This window comes from Notolepis coatsorum (assembly GCF_963971535.1).
Source record: "Notolepis coatsorum genome assembly, chromosome: 8".
Classification (NCBI taxonomy): domain Eukaryota; kingdom Metazoa; phylum Chordata; class Actinopteri; order Aulopiformes; family Paralepididae; genus Notolepis; species Notolepis coatsorum.
The window spans coordinates 133,346,074-133,364,936 of record NC_140172.1 but is presented as its reverse complement, the minus strand read 5'-3'; the positions used below and the strand labels follow the sequence as shown (position 1 = coordinate 133,364,936).

General features: G+C 40.9%; 1 protein-coding gene across 1 annotated transcript in view; it reads right to left on the bottom strand.

The window, feature by feature from the left end:
* LOC311232805 (transmembrane protein 47-like) overlaps positions 1 to 18,863 on the bottom strand; it is a 57,353-nt gene that overhangs the window by 26,721 nt on the left and 11,769 nt on the right. The window contains exon 2 of the mRNA XM_084319608.1: positions 8,240 to 8,380. Within this exon, the coding sequence (XP_084175734.1) occupies positions 8,240 to 8,380 (141 nt within the window). The remainder of the gene's footprint in view (positions 1 to 8,239; positions 8,381 to 18,863) is intronic.

Sequence of the window (18,863 nt, the reverse complement as noted above, 5' to 3'; positions counted from 1 at the left end):
GAGGAGGGACCTCCAATAAAGGAGGGGCCTCTTAAAATGGCCGGGGGTTTGATGCATTTAGACAAACACAGGCCGGTCTCTAATATAAGGTCGCAAAAAAAGTTTATTTTAAATTTTTCGTGCCGTGATATAGAATGAGATAAACTCTTGCCAATGGAAATCAAGTGCTGCCTCCCGCTACACTGACTACCGTACATTAACGTTTCCCTCTGGTTGGCGCTAGCTTTAGCGCTAGCTAACGTTGTCATAATATCTAGATCTGTGGTATCAGCTGGATGACGTTTGCAAACGTTAACGTTCGCTATCTATATGGCGTTGGCAGACGAGGCTGGCGTTTTCCAGTTGACACATTACAGATCATGATGCTATGATAGCGTCAGCTAAAGCTATTCCCTGCATGTCAACAACTCGATTCGACTGAGGAAGTCGAGAAGGTACCACACGCTAAACCGTCCCCGGACCCAGCAACCTAGTATACAGTTCCAACTTCAGTGTGTGAATTACGTTAATCCCACAATTACTCAACTGCACTCAATATTTAAATACCAATGCTAGTCTAAATAAATGTAGACAGACAATGTACGTATTAAAAAAATAAAAAATTATAATAATAATGCAATAAAAGTCTGAAAATGAAGGGATTATGTCCATGAGTGTCATTTTTAGAAATGAAGGCCTGCCTCTTATATAAGCCTCTCTCTAATAAAGGCCTGGTGCTCTTTGCAGCTGAGGTAAATAGAAGACCCGTCCTATATTTGAGGATTTATAGTATATACTGCAAATATAGTTCAATATAATATACAAATTAATTATAATATGATTATATAATGTGATATGATATAGCGCACAATACAGTATCATACGTATTTATTTAAAAAAAATTGTATATGCAATTAAAGCTCTTCTTCCCTTCTGTACCTATCAAAAATAGATTTTTTTAGTCTAGATTTGAATTGATTTATGTTTTCACAATATTTTAGTTCATCATGTAAGAGGAGATACACATTATTTTCAGGTTGGTTTTCATCACAGGTTTTTAAAGTTCAATGGTCCTCTGAGGTTGTATCCCCCCTCTTTATCCAGAAATGTGCTTCTTACATTTACCGGTAATTGATTATTTCTTGCTTTGTACATAACTTGCAGAGTTTTAAAGTTTACCATATCAATGAACTTCAAAATGTGTGATTGTAGAAACAGTGTGTGTGTGTGGTCCCGATATCCTGCATTGTTTATTACTCGTATTACTCTTTTTTGTAGGATAGTCAATGTATTTATGGTTGTTTTGTATGTGTTACCCCATACCTCTGTGCAGTAATGCAGGTAAGGCAAGATCATTGCACAGTACAGAGTGTGCAATGAGTTGGGATTGAGTACATGTCTCACCTTACTAATAATTGAGATGCTCTTTGCCATCTTAGCCCTCACATATTCTATATGGGGTTTCCAGCAGAGTTTATGGTCTAATGCTGCCTCACTCTGCCCCTCTCACTCTACCCTGGTCCCAGGCCTGCCCCCCCTCACTCTACTCCCCTCTCACTCTACCCTGGTCCCAGGCCTGCCCCCTCTCACTCTACCCTGGTCCCAGGCCTGTCTCACTCTCCACCCTATCAGTGCTTCAATGGTCGATACAGATATTTAGCAAGTAGGCTATAATGATATATAATGGTATCTATTCATTATATTTTTTTGCAATTGATGAAATACAACAATTTCATGGAAACAAATGAGACACAAACATTAGTGGACTTCAGTTCACTAATAACTATATTAGCTCTAGCTTAGCTGGTTGATGACAGCTAGGTTTGCACTTACTAATGTATATACTGTATATATATATATATATATATATATATATATATATATATATATATATATATATATATATAACCTGAGGGTATGGCTTTAAGAGAGATACAGTAGATATATGTTTTAGTTTCAGTTTAGTTTCTTTATTAGTTGTCATACAGAATACAGAATTGCATGAAATGCTTCTTTCTGTTTTGCTCCTGAGAGTGTGCTAGATAATAACAAGATAGTATAAAATAAGTTAATATAAGAATAAAATAGAACGTCAAGTATGTAAACAAGTGGAATTTTTTTCTCTCTTCAATATACCTATATACAGTATGTACAGTATATACAGTGCAGGTACAGTACAGTGTAGAAATGGTGAGGTATAGCTTAGCTTGTGGTTCCGCCTTGTGGTGGTGAGGTGCAATGAGGTGCAATAAGGAATGAGATTGATGTGCAAATGTCCTTACCAATAAATATAAATATAAAGTGTGTTAGTGTCTAAAGTGGTAAAGTGAGTGCTACAGTGTGTTGTTTATTTAAAGTGAGTGTGTGCGTGTGGATGTGTGTGCTGTGGTTGTGTTGATGGTTTGTTATTGTTCATTGTTCATTGAGCATCCTGATGGCCTGGGGATAGAAGCTCCTTCTGAGTCTCTCTGTGCTTGCCATGAGACTCCGGTATCGCTTGCCTGACCGCAGCAGTTCAAAGAGGCAGTTGTTTGGGTGGCTGGAGTCAAGTTCAAGTTTCTTTAATAGTTGTCATACAGAAGTACAGAATACTTTTATACAAAATGCTTCTTTCTGTTACGCTCCAGAGACTGTGCTAGACAAAAAGATAAGTATGAAATAAAATAAGTATAGCATGTAAAAAAAAAGAAAGAAAAAGTCACGTACGTAGACACAAGTGTTCAGTATGTACATATATACAATGTTCAATGCAGAATAGAAGTAACTGAGTTACCATACAATATACTATGCAATATACTAATATACAATATACTATATAGTGCAAAGCAGAAATGGGATGAGGTACAATTTAGGTACAATTTACAGTAGGTGTACTGAGGTATAGGTTGTAGTGCAAATTTTTTGCCAATAAATATAAAGTGTGTCTAGGTGTTCTAAAGTGTGGAGAGTGGGTGCTGCAGTGTGTTGTTTGTTTAAAGTGAGTGTGTGCTTGTGGATGTGTGTGCTGTGAGTGCATTTGAGGGTTGTTGCATAGTGTTATTGTTCGTTGAGCAACCTGATGGCTTGGGGATAGAAGCTTCTTCTGAGTCTTTCTGTGCTTGCCATGAGACTCCGGTATTGCTTGCCTGACCGCAGCAGTTCAAAGAGGCAGTTGTTTGGGTGGCTGGAGTCCTTAATAATTCTCTTAGCCTTACCCCTGTACCGCTTGTTGTAAATGTTCTGGAGAGTGGGAAGCCCCCCTCCAATTGTGCGCTCGGCTGAACGGGCCACTCTCTGTAGTCTGCTACGGTCTTGTGCGGTGCTATTCCCAAACCAGGCGGTGATATTGCCAGTCAGGATGCTCTCTATTGTACATGAGTAGAAGTTCTTAAGGATCTTCTGACTGACTTGGAACTTCCTTAGGCGCCTGAGGAAGTAGAGGCGTTGCCGTGCCTTCTTCACAACACTGTCAATGTGTGTGGTCCATGTCAAGTCCTCAGATATGTGGACTCCGAGGTACTTAAAACTGTTCACTCTCTCAACCGGTGCCCCGTCAATGCTGAGGGGGCTGTAGTCCCTGACCCCCGACCTCCTAAAGTCCACAATAATCTCCTTTGTTTTGCTGACGTTCAGGGAGAGGCTGTTCTCTTGGCACCATCCCGCCAGGACCTTGACCTCTTCCAGGTAGGCCCTCTCGTCGTTTGCAGAGATCAGGCCCACCACTACTGTGTCGTCAGCAAATTTGATGATTGTGTTGTTCCGCTGAGCCACACAGTCATGTGTGTACAGGGAGTAGAGGAGGGGACTTAGAACACAGCCCTGGGGGGCCCCTATGTTGAGGGTGATAGATGAGGAGGTGCAGTCTTTGATTATTCTCTTAGCCTTACCCATGCACCGCTTGTTGTAAATGTCTTGGAGAGTGGGAAGCCCACCTCCAATTGTGCGTTCGGCTGAATGGGCCACTCTTTGTAGTCTGCTCCGATATAGATACAGTAGAAGGCTTTCGACACTGTCAATCACTCCATTCAGTTTGACAAGCTAAAAGCTGATAGTTCATCAGTGAGCTGGATGCAATCCTACCTGGAGGGGAGAGAACAGATACCCTCCCAGTGAGCTGTGGTGTTCCACAAGGAAGCATACTAGGACCGTTACTGTTCCTAATTTATGTCATCAGCTTGTGACTGCAACTTGTTCCTGTTCGCGGACGACTCAGCCCTGCTGGTCTCTGACAAGAACAAGTTACAGGTTGAAAAAGCCCTCAGCTCTGAACTCGGCAGAATATGCACCTGGCTCACTGATAACAAACTATCATTACACCTGGGTAAAACAGAGTCCATTCTCTTCGGTTCAAATAACAAACTCAGCAAGACAAACGGCTTCTCTGTTACAGTGGGTGACAATATTGTCACAAGGAAAGATGAAATTACATACCTGGGTTCCATCCTAGAGGCAAATCTTTCCTGTGACAAAATGGCAACCAATGTAATCAAAAAAGTCAACCAACGAACAAGATTCTTGTACCGAATCTCCTCTCTGGTAAACAAGAATACATTGAAGACTCTAACAGGAGCACTCATTCAAGGGTACTACGACTATGCTTGCACCTCATGGTACCAAAGCACCTCAAAGGCCCTAAAGACAAGACTACAAACATCACAAAACAAACTGGTCAGACTACTGCTTGACCTTACTCCTAAAACCCACCTCACCCCTGCCCACTTTGACAACCTAGGATGGCTTAGAGTAGACGACAGAGTACAGCAACTTGCAATGGGACTGGTCTACAAGATACACTACACCACTAAGGGTACTACGACTATGCTTGCACCTCATGGTACCAAAGCACCTCAAAGGCACTAAAAAACAAATTACAAACATCTCAAAACAAGCTAGTCAGACTACTACTTGACCTGACTCCTAGAACCCACCTCACCCCTGCCCACTTTGACAACCTAGGATGGCTTAGAGTAGACGACAGAGTACAGCAACTTGCAATGGGCCTGGTCTACAAGATACACTACGCGACCAAGGTACCCATGTACATGTCAAAATACTTCCCAAAGGTCAGTGAATACCACGATCACAACACCAGAGGGAGCTCCACAAATCATGTAAAACCCAGATTCGGATCAAACAAGGGACTAAACACGTTTCGCAATTATGCCACATCAATGTGGAATGCCCTGCCTAAAGCTGTAAAGGAATGTGAATCACTACCCACCTTCAAAAACACTCTCAAAAAACACCTACGTGAGACTGCAATTCGAAACTGGCCCCTACAAATGTCCTAACCTAGTTGTACAGTAAATGACCAAGTAAGGCTTTGTCAATATTCCAATGTACAGTGTAAAATGTGTGTGTGTCCCCTTCCCAACCCCCCCCCCCCCCCCCCCCCCACCTCCAATGTACAGCCCTCACCCAACCCACCCAACCCCACCCCACCCAACCAACCTCCTCCAATGTACAGTTTCTATGCCAAATGTATATACACTCCTTTTCTGGACACTTTTGTATCACAAACAGTACTGTATTTGCAAATCTGATATGTCATAAATGTATAGATGTAGCAGTACTGTCTATCTGTATGTCATGTATGTCATATATGTTATGATGAATTGAAAATGGGGGACCCTGATGTAAACAAGTCGAAAGTCTTTCTCTGGTCTGCATCCCCTTAACAATTGTATGTATTGAGCTGTACTGTACTGTACCCATTCTGCAATCTGTTAATAAACTTTTGAATCAATCAATCAATCAACATGTCAAAATACTTCCCAAAGGTCAGTGAATACCACGACCACAACACCAGAGGGAGCTCCACAAATCATGTTCAACCCAGATTCGGCTCAAACAAGGGACTAAACACGTTTCGCAATTATGCCACAACAATGTGGAACGCCCTACCCACAGCCGTAAAATTATGTGAATCCCTACCCTCCTTCAAAACCGCTCTCAAAGAGCACCTACGGGAGGCTGCAATTAGAAACTGGCCCCGGTAAATGTCCAAACCCCCCCCCACCCACCCACCCAACCCCCTCCAATGTACAGTTTCTTCCCCTTCAAATGTATATATATTTTTTTATGATCTCTTTCTCTTAAACAGTACTGTATATTTGTATGTCATGTATGTCATAAATGTCTGATGTAAACAAGATGCAAATCAAATCTCCTTATCTTGACAATCCAGTCGGTGTGCCGCAGGGATCGATCCTTGGACCATTACTGTTTTACCTGTACATCAATGACCTGCCGGACATATGCCCTGACTTCAATGTACAGATGTATGCTGACAACGCAGTAATTTTTGTACATGGTAAAAAAACTGACCTGATCTCATGTAACCTCACAAATGCAATGAACAAGGTCCAACACTGGTTGCAAAACTCATGCCTAATGCTAAATACAAAAAAAACTGTATGCATGATGTTCAGCAAACGACCAGTTAGAATCACAAGGTATAATGTGTTTCTGGGGGGGGGGGGGGGGGCTGGAATTGGTTTCCCATTTCAAGTACCTCGGCATCATCTTGGACTCGAACCTATCATTTAAGAAACATATAAAAAAAAGTGAAACGCACAATTCATTTTAATTTAGTTAATTTTAGACAAATCCGGCCTTTTTTAACAGTTGATGCTGCAAAAACGTATCTTCATTGCATGATATTCTCACACATTGAATACTGCTTCACAAACTGGTCATTTGCTGGTGTCACTGTCATGAAACACATCGAACAGCTTTATCATAGAGCCATCAAGGTATTTGCCAGGAAACCATTGGCATACCACCATTGCAATATTCTGAAACAACATAGCTTTTTGAGCTTTGAAAATTTCAAAGTCTTAAAAAGCTCTTGTTTCATCTACAAATGCCTACATGGACTAGCTCCCCCTCCTGTACAGGAATTCATCTACAAAAAAAGAAACACTGGACTCTGCACCAGGTCAGACACCAGAGGTGACTGCATGGTCCAACATAGACTGACCATGTTTAGCCAAAAACTTCCTGTCCATAAAAGGCAGTCAAACATGGAACAGTCTTCTCATTTCCATAAGGGAAAGCCCCACCCTTGCTTCTTTTAGAGGGCAACTAAAAAAATGGCTGAAGGCCAACCAGTCATACATATCAGTCAGACATATCTCTAGCCACTAGTATTGCTGTGTATTGCTGTTATGTATTTGTACTTTTTTTTTTTTTTTTTTTTACTGTTTTTATTAGTGCTGTCAGGCGATCAAATTGCATGTGTCCGGATGGCAGAATTCAGTACTGATCTACAAAACCTTCTGTTTAATCATCTTCCATTTATTAATTTGCTTAGATTTTTCAGGTCTGGTCAATTTTAGCATGGTGTTATTCACAGTCAAAGATAAAATTATTTTTATTGATATTCTCATTTGGTTCATAAATTACAATTTACTCAAGCCTAGTAACAGACACAGTATTTTTGACACTGGGAATACATTCCCTGAGATCCATAGATGCCCCTAGAATCAGATACCAAGAACATGCAAATGGACCATATTAAAAAAAAGTCTGTAAATGTGTATTCTACGTTCTTATGGAATGAATGAGTTAAAAAAAAATTATTTAAAAAAGATATATAATTTTCACAACGCGATAATTGATGAGTCCTGTTTTTATGTTTGGGGACAACGGATGGATATTAGCCTTGTGCTAAATCCGGCAATTTTTACACTCCACAGTGTTCATTCATTTTGCATTGTCCCGTCCAAATAAAAAAAAGATTCTGGTCTGCATCTCCTTAACAATTGTTTGTATTGAGCCGTACTGTATTGTACCCATTCTACAATCTGTTAATAAAGTTTTCAATCAATCAATCAATATAGCTACAGTAGATATATAGATACAGTAGATATTAGGGCTGACCCCGATTAGTCAAATGCAAAAAAATATATATATAATATATATATATTTATTTTTATTCTTTCCAAAAGAAAAGAGGCCTAGAAGCGTGGCTAAAGCTAATGGTGTGCATACCAGAGAGGCTAACTGACTAAGAAAATGGGCAAAGAGGCACTGAAAGAGGATTTCCCCCATCTAATGAACACACTAGACATATATCTTTAGATGTATCCATCAGTGGAACAATTGCATGCTTTTGCAGAGGACAAGAAGCCTTCAGTCGACTCCTTCAGACATTAATCACCCCCACAGCCCAAATGGAATGATAATTTTTTTTTTTTTAAAGAAAACAGACAGACAGACAGAGACAGACAGACAGACAGACAGACAGACAGACAGACAGACAGACAGACAGACTCACTTGCAGTGAAGAGCAGCACGGCCACGGTGCGGTAGTGTTGTCTCTGGGTCCCTCGGCACAGCGACACCAGGGCCACCAGGAAGGCCACCAGCGTGGCCCCGGCCCCGGACATCAGCAGCACCACCGTGGCGATCTGCCAGTCTGGAGACAGGAGACACGCATGCTTCAAGAGACTGTTGCTGTTGTTGTTGTTGTTTTATTGTGGATCCCCATTAGTCTACACCAAAGTGAGACTACACTTCCTGGGGTCCAAACATTTAAAATACAAACACAAAAAAGTTCAATATAAAACCACAAACATTGAAGCACTCACAAGAAAATATCACAACAAACAAAACAAGTGAATCAAAGCTCACTCAATGGGTCTCATTCCCTAAAATTTTTCAAATAGTTATTCTGGAAGACTTATGAACCACTGAGACAGAATCAATGACAAGTTCACTCTGAGTCCTGAACGTGCTGGTAATATGTCTTAAGTGGCTGAAACGGTCGCACAAATGATATTATCTGATATCTGCTTGGCGAATGTGATTCTGTCGTAAACTCAAAAGCGCGTTCCCGTTCAGGTCATTTGCATACAAAACAACGCCTCCAGAGCTCCTTATAAGGCAAAGTAATGACGCTGTGTGGAAATGGATGCGGAAGCGCTTTGCGAGTCTAAGTTGCAACCCATCGAAATGAGATTAGATTAATGTATTGTCATCATAATACAGCTCGTGGTACACCTGCCGCAGCGCACGCGCACACACACACACACACGTGCAGTATACTGTACGGCGTAATGAATGAACGCAGTATAGGCTTATTATTCCATTAATGCCTACGGTGTAATGAATGAACGCAGTATAGGCTTATTATTCCATTAATGACTTGTTGCATTAGGATTTAGTAGATACTATATGCTCTGCGCTACGTACAGAATAGGTACAGTACAGTCTGTACTTATACTGTACGTAGAGCAGAGGCAGAGCATATATAGTATCTACTAAATCCTAATGAAACAAGTAACTAGAATATATTAAGTAAATTACCAAGTATGGCTTTGTCAGTATTCCAATGTACAGTGTACAGTGTCCCCCCCTACCCAACCCCACCTACCCAACCTCCTCAAATGTACAGTTTCTACGTCAAATGTATATACACTCTTTTTCTGGACACTTTTTGTATCACAAACAGTACTGTATTTGCAAATCTGGTATGTCATAAATGTATAGATGTAGCAGTACTGTCTATCTGTATGTCGTGTGTGTCATATGATGAATTGAAAATGGGGGACCCTGATGTGAACAAGACGAAAGTCTTTCTCTGGTCTGCATCCCCTTAACAATTGTATGTATTGAGCTGTACTGTACTGTACCCATTCTGCAATCTGTTAATAAACTTTTCAATCAATCAATCAATCAATCAATACTGTTCTTTAGACACGTAGGCCATACTGGCGCACACAAGACTTGCTATTTCCATGCAATCAGCTTTAGTTCTTATTTATTTATTTATTTGTCCACTGTCATTTCAGTGTTGGTGTATATGGCTATATAGTGTATTTCAATATAAGTTTAATTGATTAATGATATATTCGAAGGAATGCAGGTTTATAGCTATATCAACCCCCTCCAATGTACAGTAAATGACCAAGTATGGTTTTGTCAATATTCCAATGTACAGTTTTGCTTGTACAGTGTCCCCCACCCACCCCTCCTACCCAACCTCCTCCAACAGTTTCTACATCAAATGTATATACTCTCTTTTCTGGACTCTTTTTGTATCACAAACAGTACTGTATTTGCAAATCTGGTATGTCATGAATGTATAGATGTAGCAGTACTGTCTATCTGTATGTCGTGTGTGTCATATATGTTATGATGAATTAAAAATGGGGGACTCTGATGTAAACAAGACAAAAGTCTTTCTCTGGTCTGCATCCCCTTAACAATTGTATGTAATTGAGCTGTACTGTACTGTACCCATTCTGCAATCTGTTAATAAAGTTTTCAATCAATCAATCAATCAATCAATCAATCAATCAATCAATCAATCATAGGTCTGTCCCATTGTATACCAATCAATGGGATACATTGCACGTTGACCTGCATTCTTTCAAATGTATATAATTAATCATTAAAACAGATGTGTAACAAATAAGAAATACAAATTCCACAGAAGGCATTAAATAATTATTATTTTCAATCATTTCACAATAATTGCATAATTGTGTTTGAATATCTGAGTAATTAAAGTAATTATACATTTGTCCAAAATAGCTGGTTCAGATATGGTTAAGCAGCTGCCCTGTGATCAGATTAATCCATATTATTTATTTTTCCGACATCAAATGCGTAATTTCTTATCGTACAAATATTGTCATATTTATTTTAATTATGATTAAGTAATTAATTCCAAGGAGGCCTGTAGCGTTAACATGAAGGAATCACTATGAGAACACAGTCTGTCAAGTTAATAAAATGTTCAATCAATCATAAGACTACTCCTCAGCACTCTTAAATCTGCTCTCAGCCACGATCAAATCTGATCTCAGGAAAATTTGGGGACTTGCGCTCCCAGCCCTATGTCTTAAATGGGCCGAAATCTGGCTAAGACGAAATTTTTGGTCGTAAATTCGTTCGGGAATGAGACCAATATTCATAAGTCAGATATCACAATTCTCCAACCATAAAATACATATTCCATAATCAGTTCATAAGCACAAAACAGATACAAATAGTTTAAATGATTTTAACTCATAATATAGCATAACTTTTCTCAAGTCACCGATCACCTTTATATTTCCATACTAATTTCCATAATAAGTCAATGACCAAAATGTATCTTGTTATTCCTGAGCGCAATCTTTAACTTTTTTTTAAACATAAATTTGTTGTGTCGTTGTTGTTGTGCGCTGCCAACAGCATTTCTTTAACACGTTGGGTGCCGTTCACGTAATATTACGCGTTTGCTCGCCAGCGGTTGGGTGCCAGACACGTAATATTACGTTTTTGGTTCGTTTTTAATATCCTATTCAATGCCAGGGACCCGTATGTTGCCGTTAGAAGGCCTACTGCGATGCCGAGGGTGCAGTACCGGCCAGATTCTCCCAGGTGGCGGTATCGAGAGTGCAGTAAACCCTGTTCCAGACGAGTAGGGTATATCTGCAGAGTTGCAGAGCCCAATGTCTGGGCGGGGCTTTGGGGCCTGTACTGTGCATGGGTGGGGCTTCAGGGCCTGTACTGTGCATGGGTGGGGCTTCAGGGCCTGTACTGTGCGTGGGCGGGACGTCGGGGCCTGTACTGTGCGTGGGCGGGGCGTCGGGGCCTGTACTGTGCGTGGGCGGGGCGTCGGGGCCTGTACTGTGCGTGGGCGGGGCGTCGGGGCCTGTACTGTGCGTGGGCGGGGCGTCGGGGCCTGTACTGTGCGTGGGCGGGGCGTCGGGGCCTGTACTGTGCGTGGCGTCGGGGCCTGTACTGTGCGGTGCACTACTGCGCATGCAATGTTGGGCGGGGCTTCATAGTGCGCATGCGTGTGGAGCAAATATGTTTGTATGATTTTCTAGCTCTGGTTTAACATTCATTCTTCTTCGTTGAAAAATAACCAAATATGTCTTTCAGTGAAAATGTAAGTACCTTAGGCCGGGGCACCTTCGCTATTTTTGACATTAGGGCCTATTTTCCATCTGTAATTTGCTTTAGTGGTGAGCTAACGTTAGCTAACGCATGCTCCGGGATTGCAGCTGGGGGCTAGTTCTGCACTAACCTAATGTTAGCTAGCTAACGCACGTTAGCTAATATTCCCTGTAAACACCCAATTAACGCTATGTGAATGTGAAGTTGCTATTATTTTGGCCCACGTTTTGACTACTTTATTAATGTTGAACTAATGTTAAAGCTATGTTAAACATGAACCATTCTCACAAGGTGTTCAACTTCACATTTTCTGTTATTGTCCACCGCAATACACATTGTCAACATCATTGTAAAAAACATGTGTTGCTTATTCAATCAAATCCCGGTTCATAGTGCGCACAACTGCGTTTTATAAACTTGAGCAACATTCCTCTATTTTAGTCCAAAATGATAAACATGACTTGATGCTTTTTTCTTACATAGTACTGTATATTTGTATGTCTCTAAATGTCTTGATGAATTGAACATTCATTTAAGTACCTGTATTATTCAGTACATTAAAATTAAACTTCTTCAACTTGAACCTGTGTGGAATGTGTATCTGGTCATCTGTGTGTGATGGAGGAGATATGGTCAGCTGCCCGACAGAGCCTTTATCCTCTCCTCTGACGGAGGCTGTGTATGTTGAACTGTAAAACCCCAGTCAGAGCTACTGTACCAGATCGGTCTGAACTGTAAAACACCACAGTCAGTTGCGGGGAGTTAACTGGAGGAAACCCACAAAGACACAGGGAGAACATGCCAACTCCACACAGAAAGTACCTGGATTCGAATCTAATATTTGCATCTCTGTGGGGTCCTTATCAAAACAATCGCTTATCAAACCCATTGTGTTTACTGATATATATACCATATAAACCATTAAGAGTGGGTGTCAGACAAGAGGGAAGACTGTCAGGTTTTAAACTGTGGATACCAAACAGAAGGTAAAGATGACTTTGAACTGTATAGTAACAGTAATCCAGAGCTATTTCATTGCACTGTAAAGAAACTGATTTTATAGTATGTCACATCAATGTCATTCATGTCTTTCACATTCTACTAAAACTGAAACAAACCATAAACAAGCCTGTTGGGATGTTAGATCCTAATGTGACAAACTGATTTTATGTCAGTACTGTATATGATTGAATTGATTGATTGAAATTTTTAATGAACAGATTGCAGAATGGGTACAGTACAGTACAGCTCAATACACACTATTATTATTATTATTATTATTATATATTAATTATTATTTGTAGATCTGGTATGTCATAAATGTCTAGATGCAACAGTACTGTCTATCTGTATGTCATGTATGTCATATATGTTATGATGAATTGAAAATGGGGGACCCTGATGTAAACAAGACTAAAGTCTTTCTCTGGTCTGCATCCCCTTAACACTTTCAGTGCCCACCACGTGATAACACGTGTTATCAGCCCAATGCCTGAATGCCCACCACGACAATTAGCGTGTTATTTTTTTATTAGCGATCTGAATTCATATTTCATCAACCGAGTCTCCCGTTGGTAAACCAGCCCCATCAGTAGCTCACATGTGAAAAGAGCGCCCCCTATCGTCTCCCAGATGGTAATGCACCCTTTTGGAATGGACTCAATGAAAATGGATGAGAAAAGAAAAATCCGGAATCCACATTTTACTTCTCAGGCATGTAACCCGAACCGATCGGATTCATTGTGGACCCTCAGAACAGCGTGGAATACATGTGTACAGTATGTAGCGTTGGATCAATAAAAACGATCGATTTTTGGAATGGCGATCAGGAATTGGAATGATCTTTTTGGAGAACATCTGATCTGAGGTAAGGAATCTATTTTACAAGTCTTGGGATAATCAGAGTTGTATTCGCTGAGATCTCAGCGTTTGCCCTATGTGTGATCTGTCTGTGTGTGCGCGATCGCTTTGAGGAAATCAGAGAATCGATTTTTCAGTTCGCCTATATAGCGTGCATACGTACACATATACTATCGATAATCTAGCGCTTATTTGAAAACTATTCATAAATACAGTAGGCCGAAACATGACAAAGTTTTTGTGTATTCTAGAATATTCCAGAAAAGGGCGATTATCATGGAATATTTATATTTTCCTTGAAAACGAGGGCTTTTCAAAATGCTATAAAACGGAAATGAACCGATAAAAAAAAGAAGACAAGAAGATATATACCAACATTATGTGATGTTCTTACTGTCTTCTCCAGAGTCAGACTAGAAGATAGATACCAACATTATGTGAAGTTCTTACTGTCTTCTCCAGAGTCAGACAAGAAGATAGATACCAATTTCCTCTCTGTGTGTTCAGTAGAACGCTATCCGGCTGCAAGCTAGCCTAGTCCAATCTTTCGCCGTCAACTAAAGACGCACTCCTTCAACCATTATCTGGAATGGAAAAAAGAAAGAAAGAAAATCTAACCCTAACTAACCTTACTGTCATGCAGTTGTCCTAATAAGCTAACCTACACTGTAGCACTCAACACTTTGATGTACCGGTACATTGTTACTCAGCTGATAGAGTTGTGCCCTTCCTGATGACTTGTCGTACAGAACTTGTAAGTCGCTTTGGATAAAAGCGTCAGCTAAATGACTAAATGTAAATGTAAATGTAGCACAAATTAATGGAAGCGGATATGGACTGGCTAGTCTGGCTGTTGGCCAAAAAACCCTTATCCTTAACTTTAAGCTAGTAATGTTGTTCCTTTAACAGTCTTGGCTTTGTATAGATAGTTGAGGAGACTGATGTGTGATTATGTGAGTAGTCACACTAGCTCTTCCAACATGGCGACACTATGATGTGTGATGATGTGAGTAGTCTAGGGCTGACCCCGTTTAGTCGACTAATCGATCGAAAGGAGCCGTAGTCGAGTGCCAACCTCTTAGTCGAATGCAAAAAAAATTAGTATTTTTGTATCATTCTTTCCAAAAGCAAAGAGGCCTAGAAGCGTGTCTAACTGCCTAAGAAAACGGGTACAAACTACAGAGGCACTGAAAGAGGATTTCATCCGTTTAATGAACACACTAGACAAATATCAAGATGTATCCATCAGTGGACCAATTGCATGCTTTCACAGAGGACAAGAAGCATTCAGTCGACTCCTTCAGACATTAAGCACCCCCCACAGCACAAATGGAATGAGAGAAATAAACATTTAAAAGAATTATACTTTTTTTTTCGTTCAGGGGGGTAGTCGACTACCTATCTGCAGATTTCGGCCAATCATAGTCGACTATCCAAATCCTTTGTCGGGGACAGCCCTAAAGTAGTCACACTAGCTCTTTCAATGTGGCGACACTGGTCTGAAACCGGCCCTCGCTGTATAAAAGGACGTATTGTAATCACTGGGATAATCACAGCCTCAGGAGACGACACCAGAGACTAGAGACCAGATACCAGAGACTAGAGGCCAGAGACTAGAGACCAGAGACCAGATACCAGAGACTAGAGACCAGAGACTAGAGACCAGTGTTAATTTTGTCAATGAAAATTATGACTAAAGATGTTTGTCAACAAAGTTTTTTCCACCGACGACAACGAGATGTGACGTCACGTTAATGTTGATCATGTGACACTAACGTAACTAAATTATTTATGCATGATCGTTGACTACATCTGAGGACACAAAAATGTACTTTACAAAAACCATGACGAATTCTCTCTTAATTTATGTTGACTAAAACAAGATGAGACAAAATAATTATAACTTTTAGAATAATTCACGTTATTATTTCAGCATTTCCGTTTCCGGCTAATCGATAGCTATTGCTCCCCACCGTTTATGTCCCACTAAAAGCCAAGCTACGTGAGGCTAAAAACCGCGTCCCAGGTCTCTCGTGACTACAGCTTATACCAATAACCATGAACGGAATCTGCTACTCTCTCAACACTCCTGCGGCAGCCAAACAGTTCTACCAAAAGAACATAGCATTTAAGACGACGGAGGCTGAGAGGATGGCTAGGCTGCGAGAAGAGCTAATAGCCTGGGACCTATATCCCAGACACAGGCTTGCTTTCCCCCGTAGATACTCCTTCGTCTGTGTACACCCACTACTATCAACATTACACATGGATATAAGGACAAGACCACGTTTACTTAAAAAGGTAATGTTGGTATGAAAAGAAAAGACACAGATGAGTACTAACAGAGTGAGATGGACCCTACTACTAGTATACGTTGTTAATGAATACATTTAGCGCTTGAAGTGCACTAAAACATCGTAATGACTTTTTATTTTTCATATAATGTTGGGTACATGCTCAGTAGAGTTAGAACGCTCCCAGTCTTAGGGGCTGTGATATTTTGTTACCACACTTTATGCACATAGAAGTGCGTTGCGGTGGCAGGTTCGCTAAGCTAATGTTGTTAGCCGAATGCTCTGATGGGGGCCGCCATTTTAAGTTTTAAGTTTAAAGTGACGTCAGCGATCTACGGTTGTACTCGACGGACAAAAGGGAATGTGTGTGTGACGTGTGTGAAATTTGTACAGTAGGTCCCAGTGAGAATTGCAATCAGTGTGTACTGTGTATTTACACTATCCTAATCATCATTATCATCAAACCTTTATTTGAATAGACAGGTTAATTAAGAACAAATTCTTATTTTCAATAACGGCCTATTTGGGGGTAAAAAGCCCCCTAGGGGAAAGGGGATGGGGGATGGGGGATACAATAAAATAAATAAAAATAAAACACAAAGGAACATTATTAAAAAGGCAGGACATACATACAGAGCAACAACTGAACTGAACAACAACTGGCGGACAACAGAACAATAGTGGCAGCATGGTGTTAGTTGGTGTTAATGTTGCTTTGTTGGTTAAAAAAAAGAAATAAGCAATTTAAATCAGAATATGTTCCATTCCATTTTTTTTGCCTATATTTATGTCTTTCTTCTATCACCCTGCCCATACCTGTACCTCCCCTCCCTCATGCTGCTATGACGACCGAATTTCCCCAAGGGATCAATAAAGGAATGTCTTAACTTAACTTATCTTATCTTAAGCTGTTAGTCTGTAAGGTCCCCCAATTATTAAAGTTATTAAAGAAACTTGAAACTTGAACTTGAATTGGAGGACCCTGCTGTTTTATCATAAATCGATCAATACAGACCGTATTAATTAATGTTGTGTTTCTTTTTCAAGTGTAGCCAAGAGTAAAGACCCTAACCCTATCAAAACAGTAGTCAAAGTGTATATTTTCAGCACTACGTTTGTTTACTGATGTTTTTAAAGTTTTCCGAAAATAAGAATTTATCGGAATAATGCGAATTATATCTCTCTTTTATCGTAAAACTGGGCTAATAGGTTCTTGGTAGGTGTAACTGAGGGGTACAATTCCCTGACTGTATTGATAAGTATGGTATCATTAAACCACTACCGCTTTATGTACTTTAACTACTGGCCATACAGTACACGATATCTAAATATGATGAACACTTTCCACAATGAAATCGGTTCCAGACAAAGGTAATAATCAAATATTTAATATAGCAAAAGGTACATATGATATTTACTATTACATTTATGATTTGAATGCACTTGTAAGGCAAATGAGTACTCGTAGGCAAATCAACACTGAATGTCCAATCTCTGGTTACGCAGGAAGCAAGTATACAACCTGGCTCTTAGGGAATTAGATCTATGGTACACTTAATGATATAGCGGGATATTCTGGAAGGGGTCCTCCCGGTTGTAAGTCGGTAGGGGGGGTAGGAGAGCCGTCGGTAGTAGACCGTCTGGTCAACGATATCTAGGGAGACTTCAAGTACAGAAGACAGTGCGATAGACTCTTGATCCGCAGATGAATACACCTTGGTTCTCTTGTAGGCTGTAGCTCCACAATGAAGAAGAAGCTAGGCGACCTCAGTCTCTCTGAGCGCCGACTCAACTTGACTCCTCTCGGGGGTAAATCCAACACTCACAGGCGTCGGCGATTATCCGCTCCACAAATCACAGTACCAAAGCAAATATATATTCCAGCCGCATAGGGCTCAGCAGTCGTCGGGTAGGTAATCCAGTGTACATGTCCCTCGGTCCTCGCCTAGATCTCCTCGGATGAAAGCGCCATGTGGTCGGCCCAGCCTAGATAAGACTCTAGATAACACGAGGAAGCGTTGGAGATGCTGGTCACTTTAGAACTCTAACCGCACGATGCACCATACACGATAGACTATTATTACTTAATAGAAATACGTCGCACTCGACGGTACAGTGCCAAACTCTGACAATTCAGTTATTAATTCGCACGAGGTCTCGATGCTATTCTAAGGCCAAACAGGCCATACTTCACCGCACGTCGTATCGTGGGTGAGGCTTCACGTTCTGTTACTAAGTTGGGTAGAAGGGTAAGGGACTAAGGGATTTCTACATTTACTTGCGCCATATTTATATGCACGGTGAACAAATAGTGCCACTCTCATTTCGGTAGCCGTATCCCTGAGCGGAGCCGGGGCTAGTACGGACATGTCTCGTCGGTACCTTTGAACTTGACGCCAGGGGCTGGTCCCCTGGCGCCTGGTCCTTTTGTCCAATAAGAGAATGAACTATTATGGGCTATAGTAGGCTAAAGGGATATTCCGTGTATATGTACAAGGAATATACAAGGGATATCATACGATATACAAATACTACTCAATACATATCCATAAATAAATATATATATTCGGTTTAATCTGATCCTTCGCAACAGCCGCCCCCTAATTAGTCCCACCTAATTAGCTAAGCAGAGACAGATTAACCGCACTGTCCACTACTCAATGTCCGCTGTGAGGGTCAGTCAGTTCACAAAGTCATGGGGTCATGGTCGTCATCGATAGTATCGGGGAGCCTTGGCAGTTCTATTAGCCTCGCCACGGGTCGGGTGTAGGTCCGCCCTCGGACGAGCACTTCAGCTGCTCGGACCTTTCCATCGGCACCGGTGATCACTTTGCTTACGCGGCCAGCCGGCCA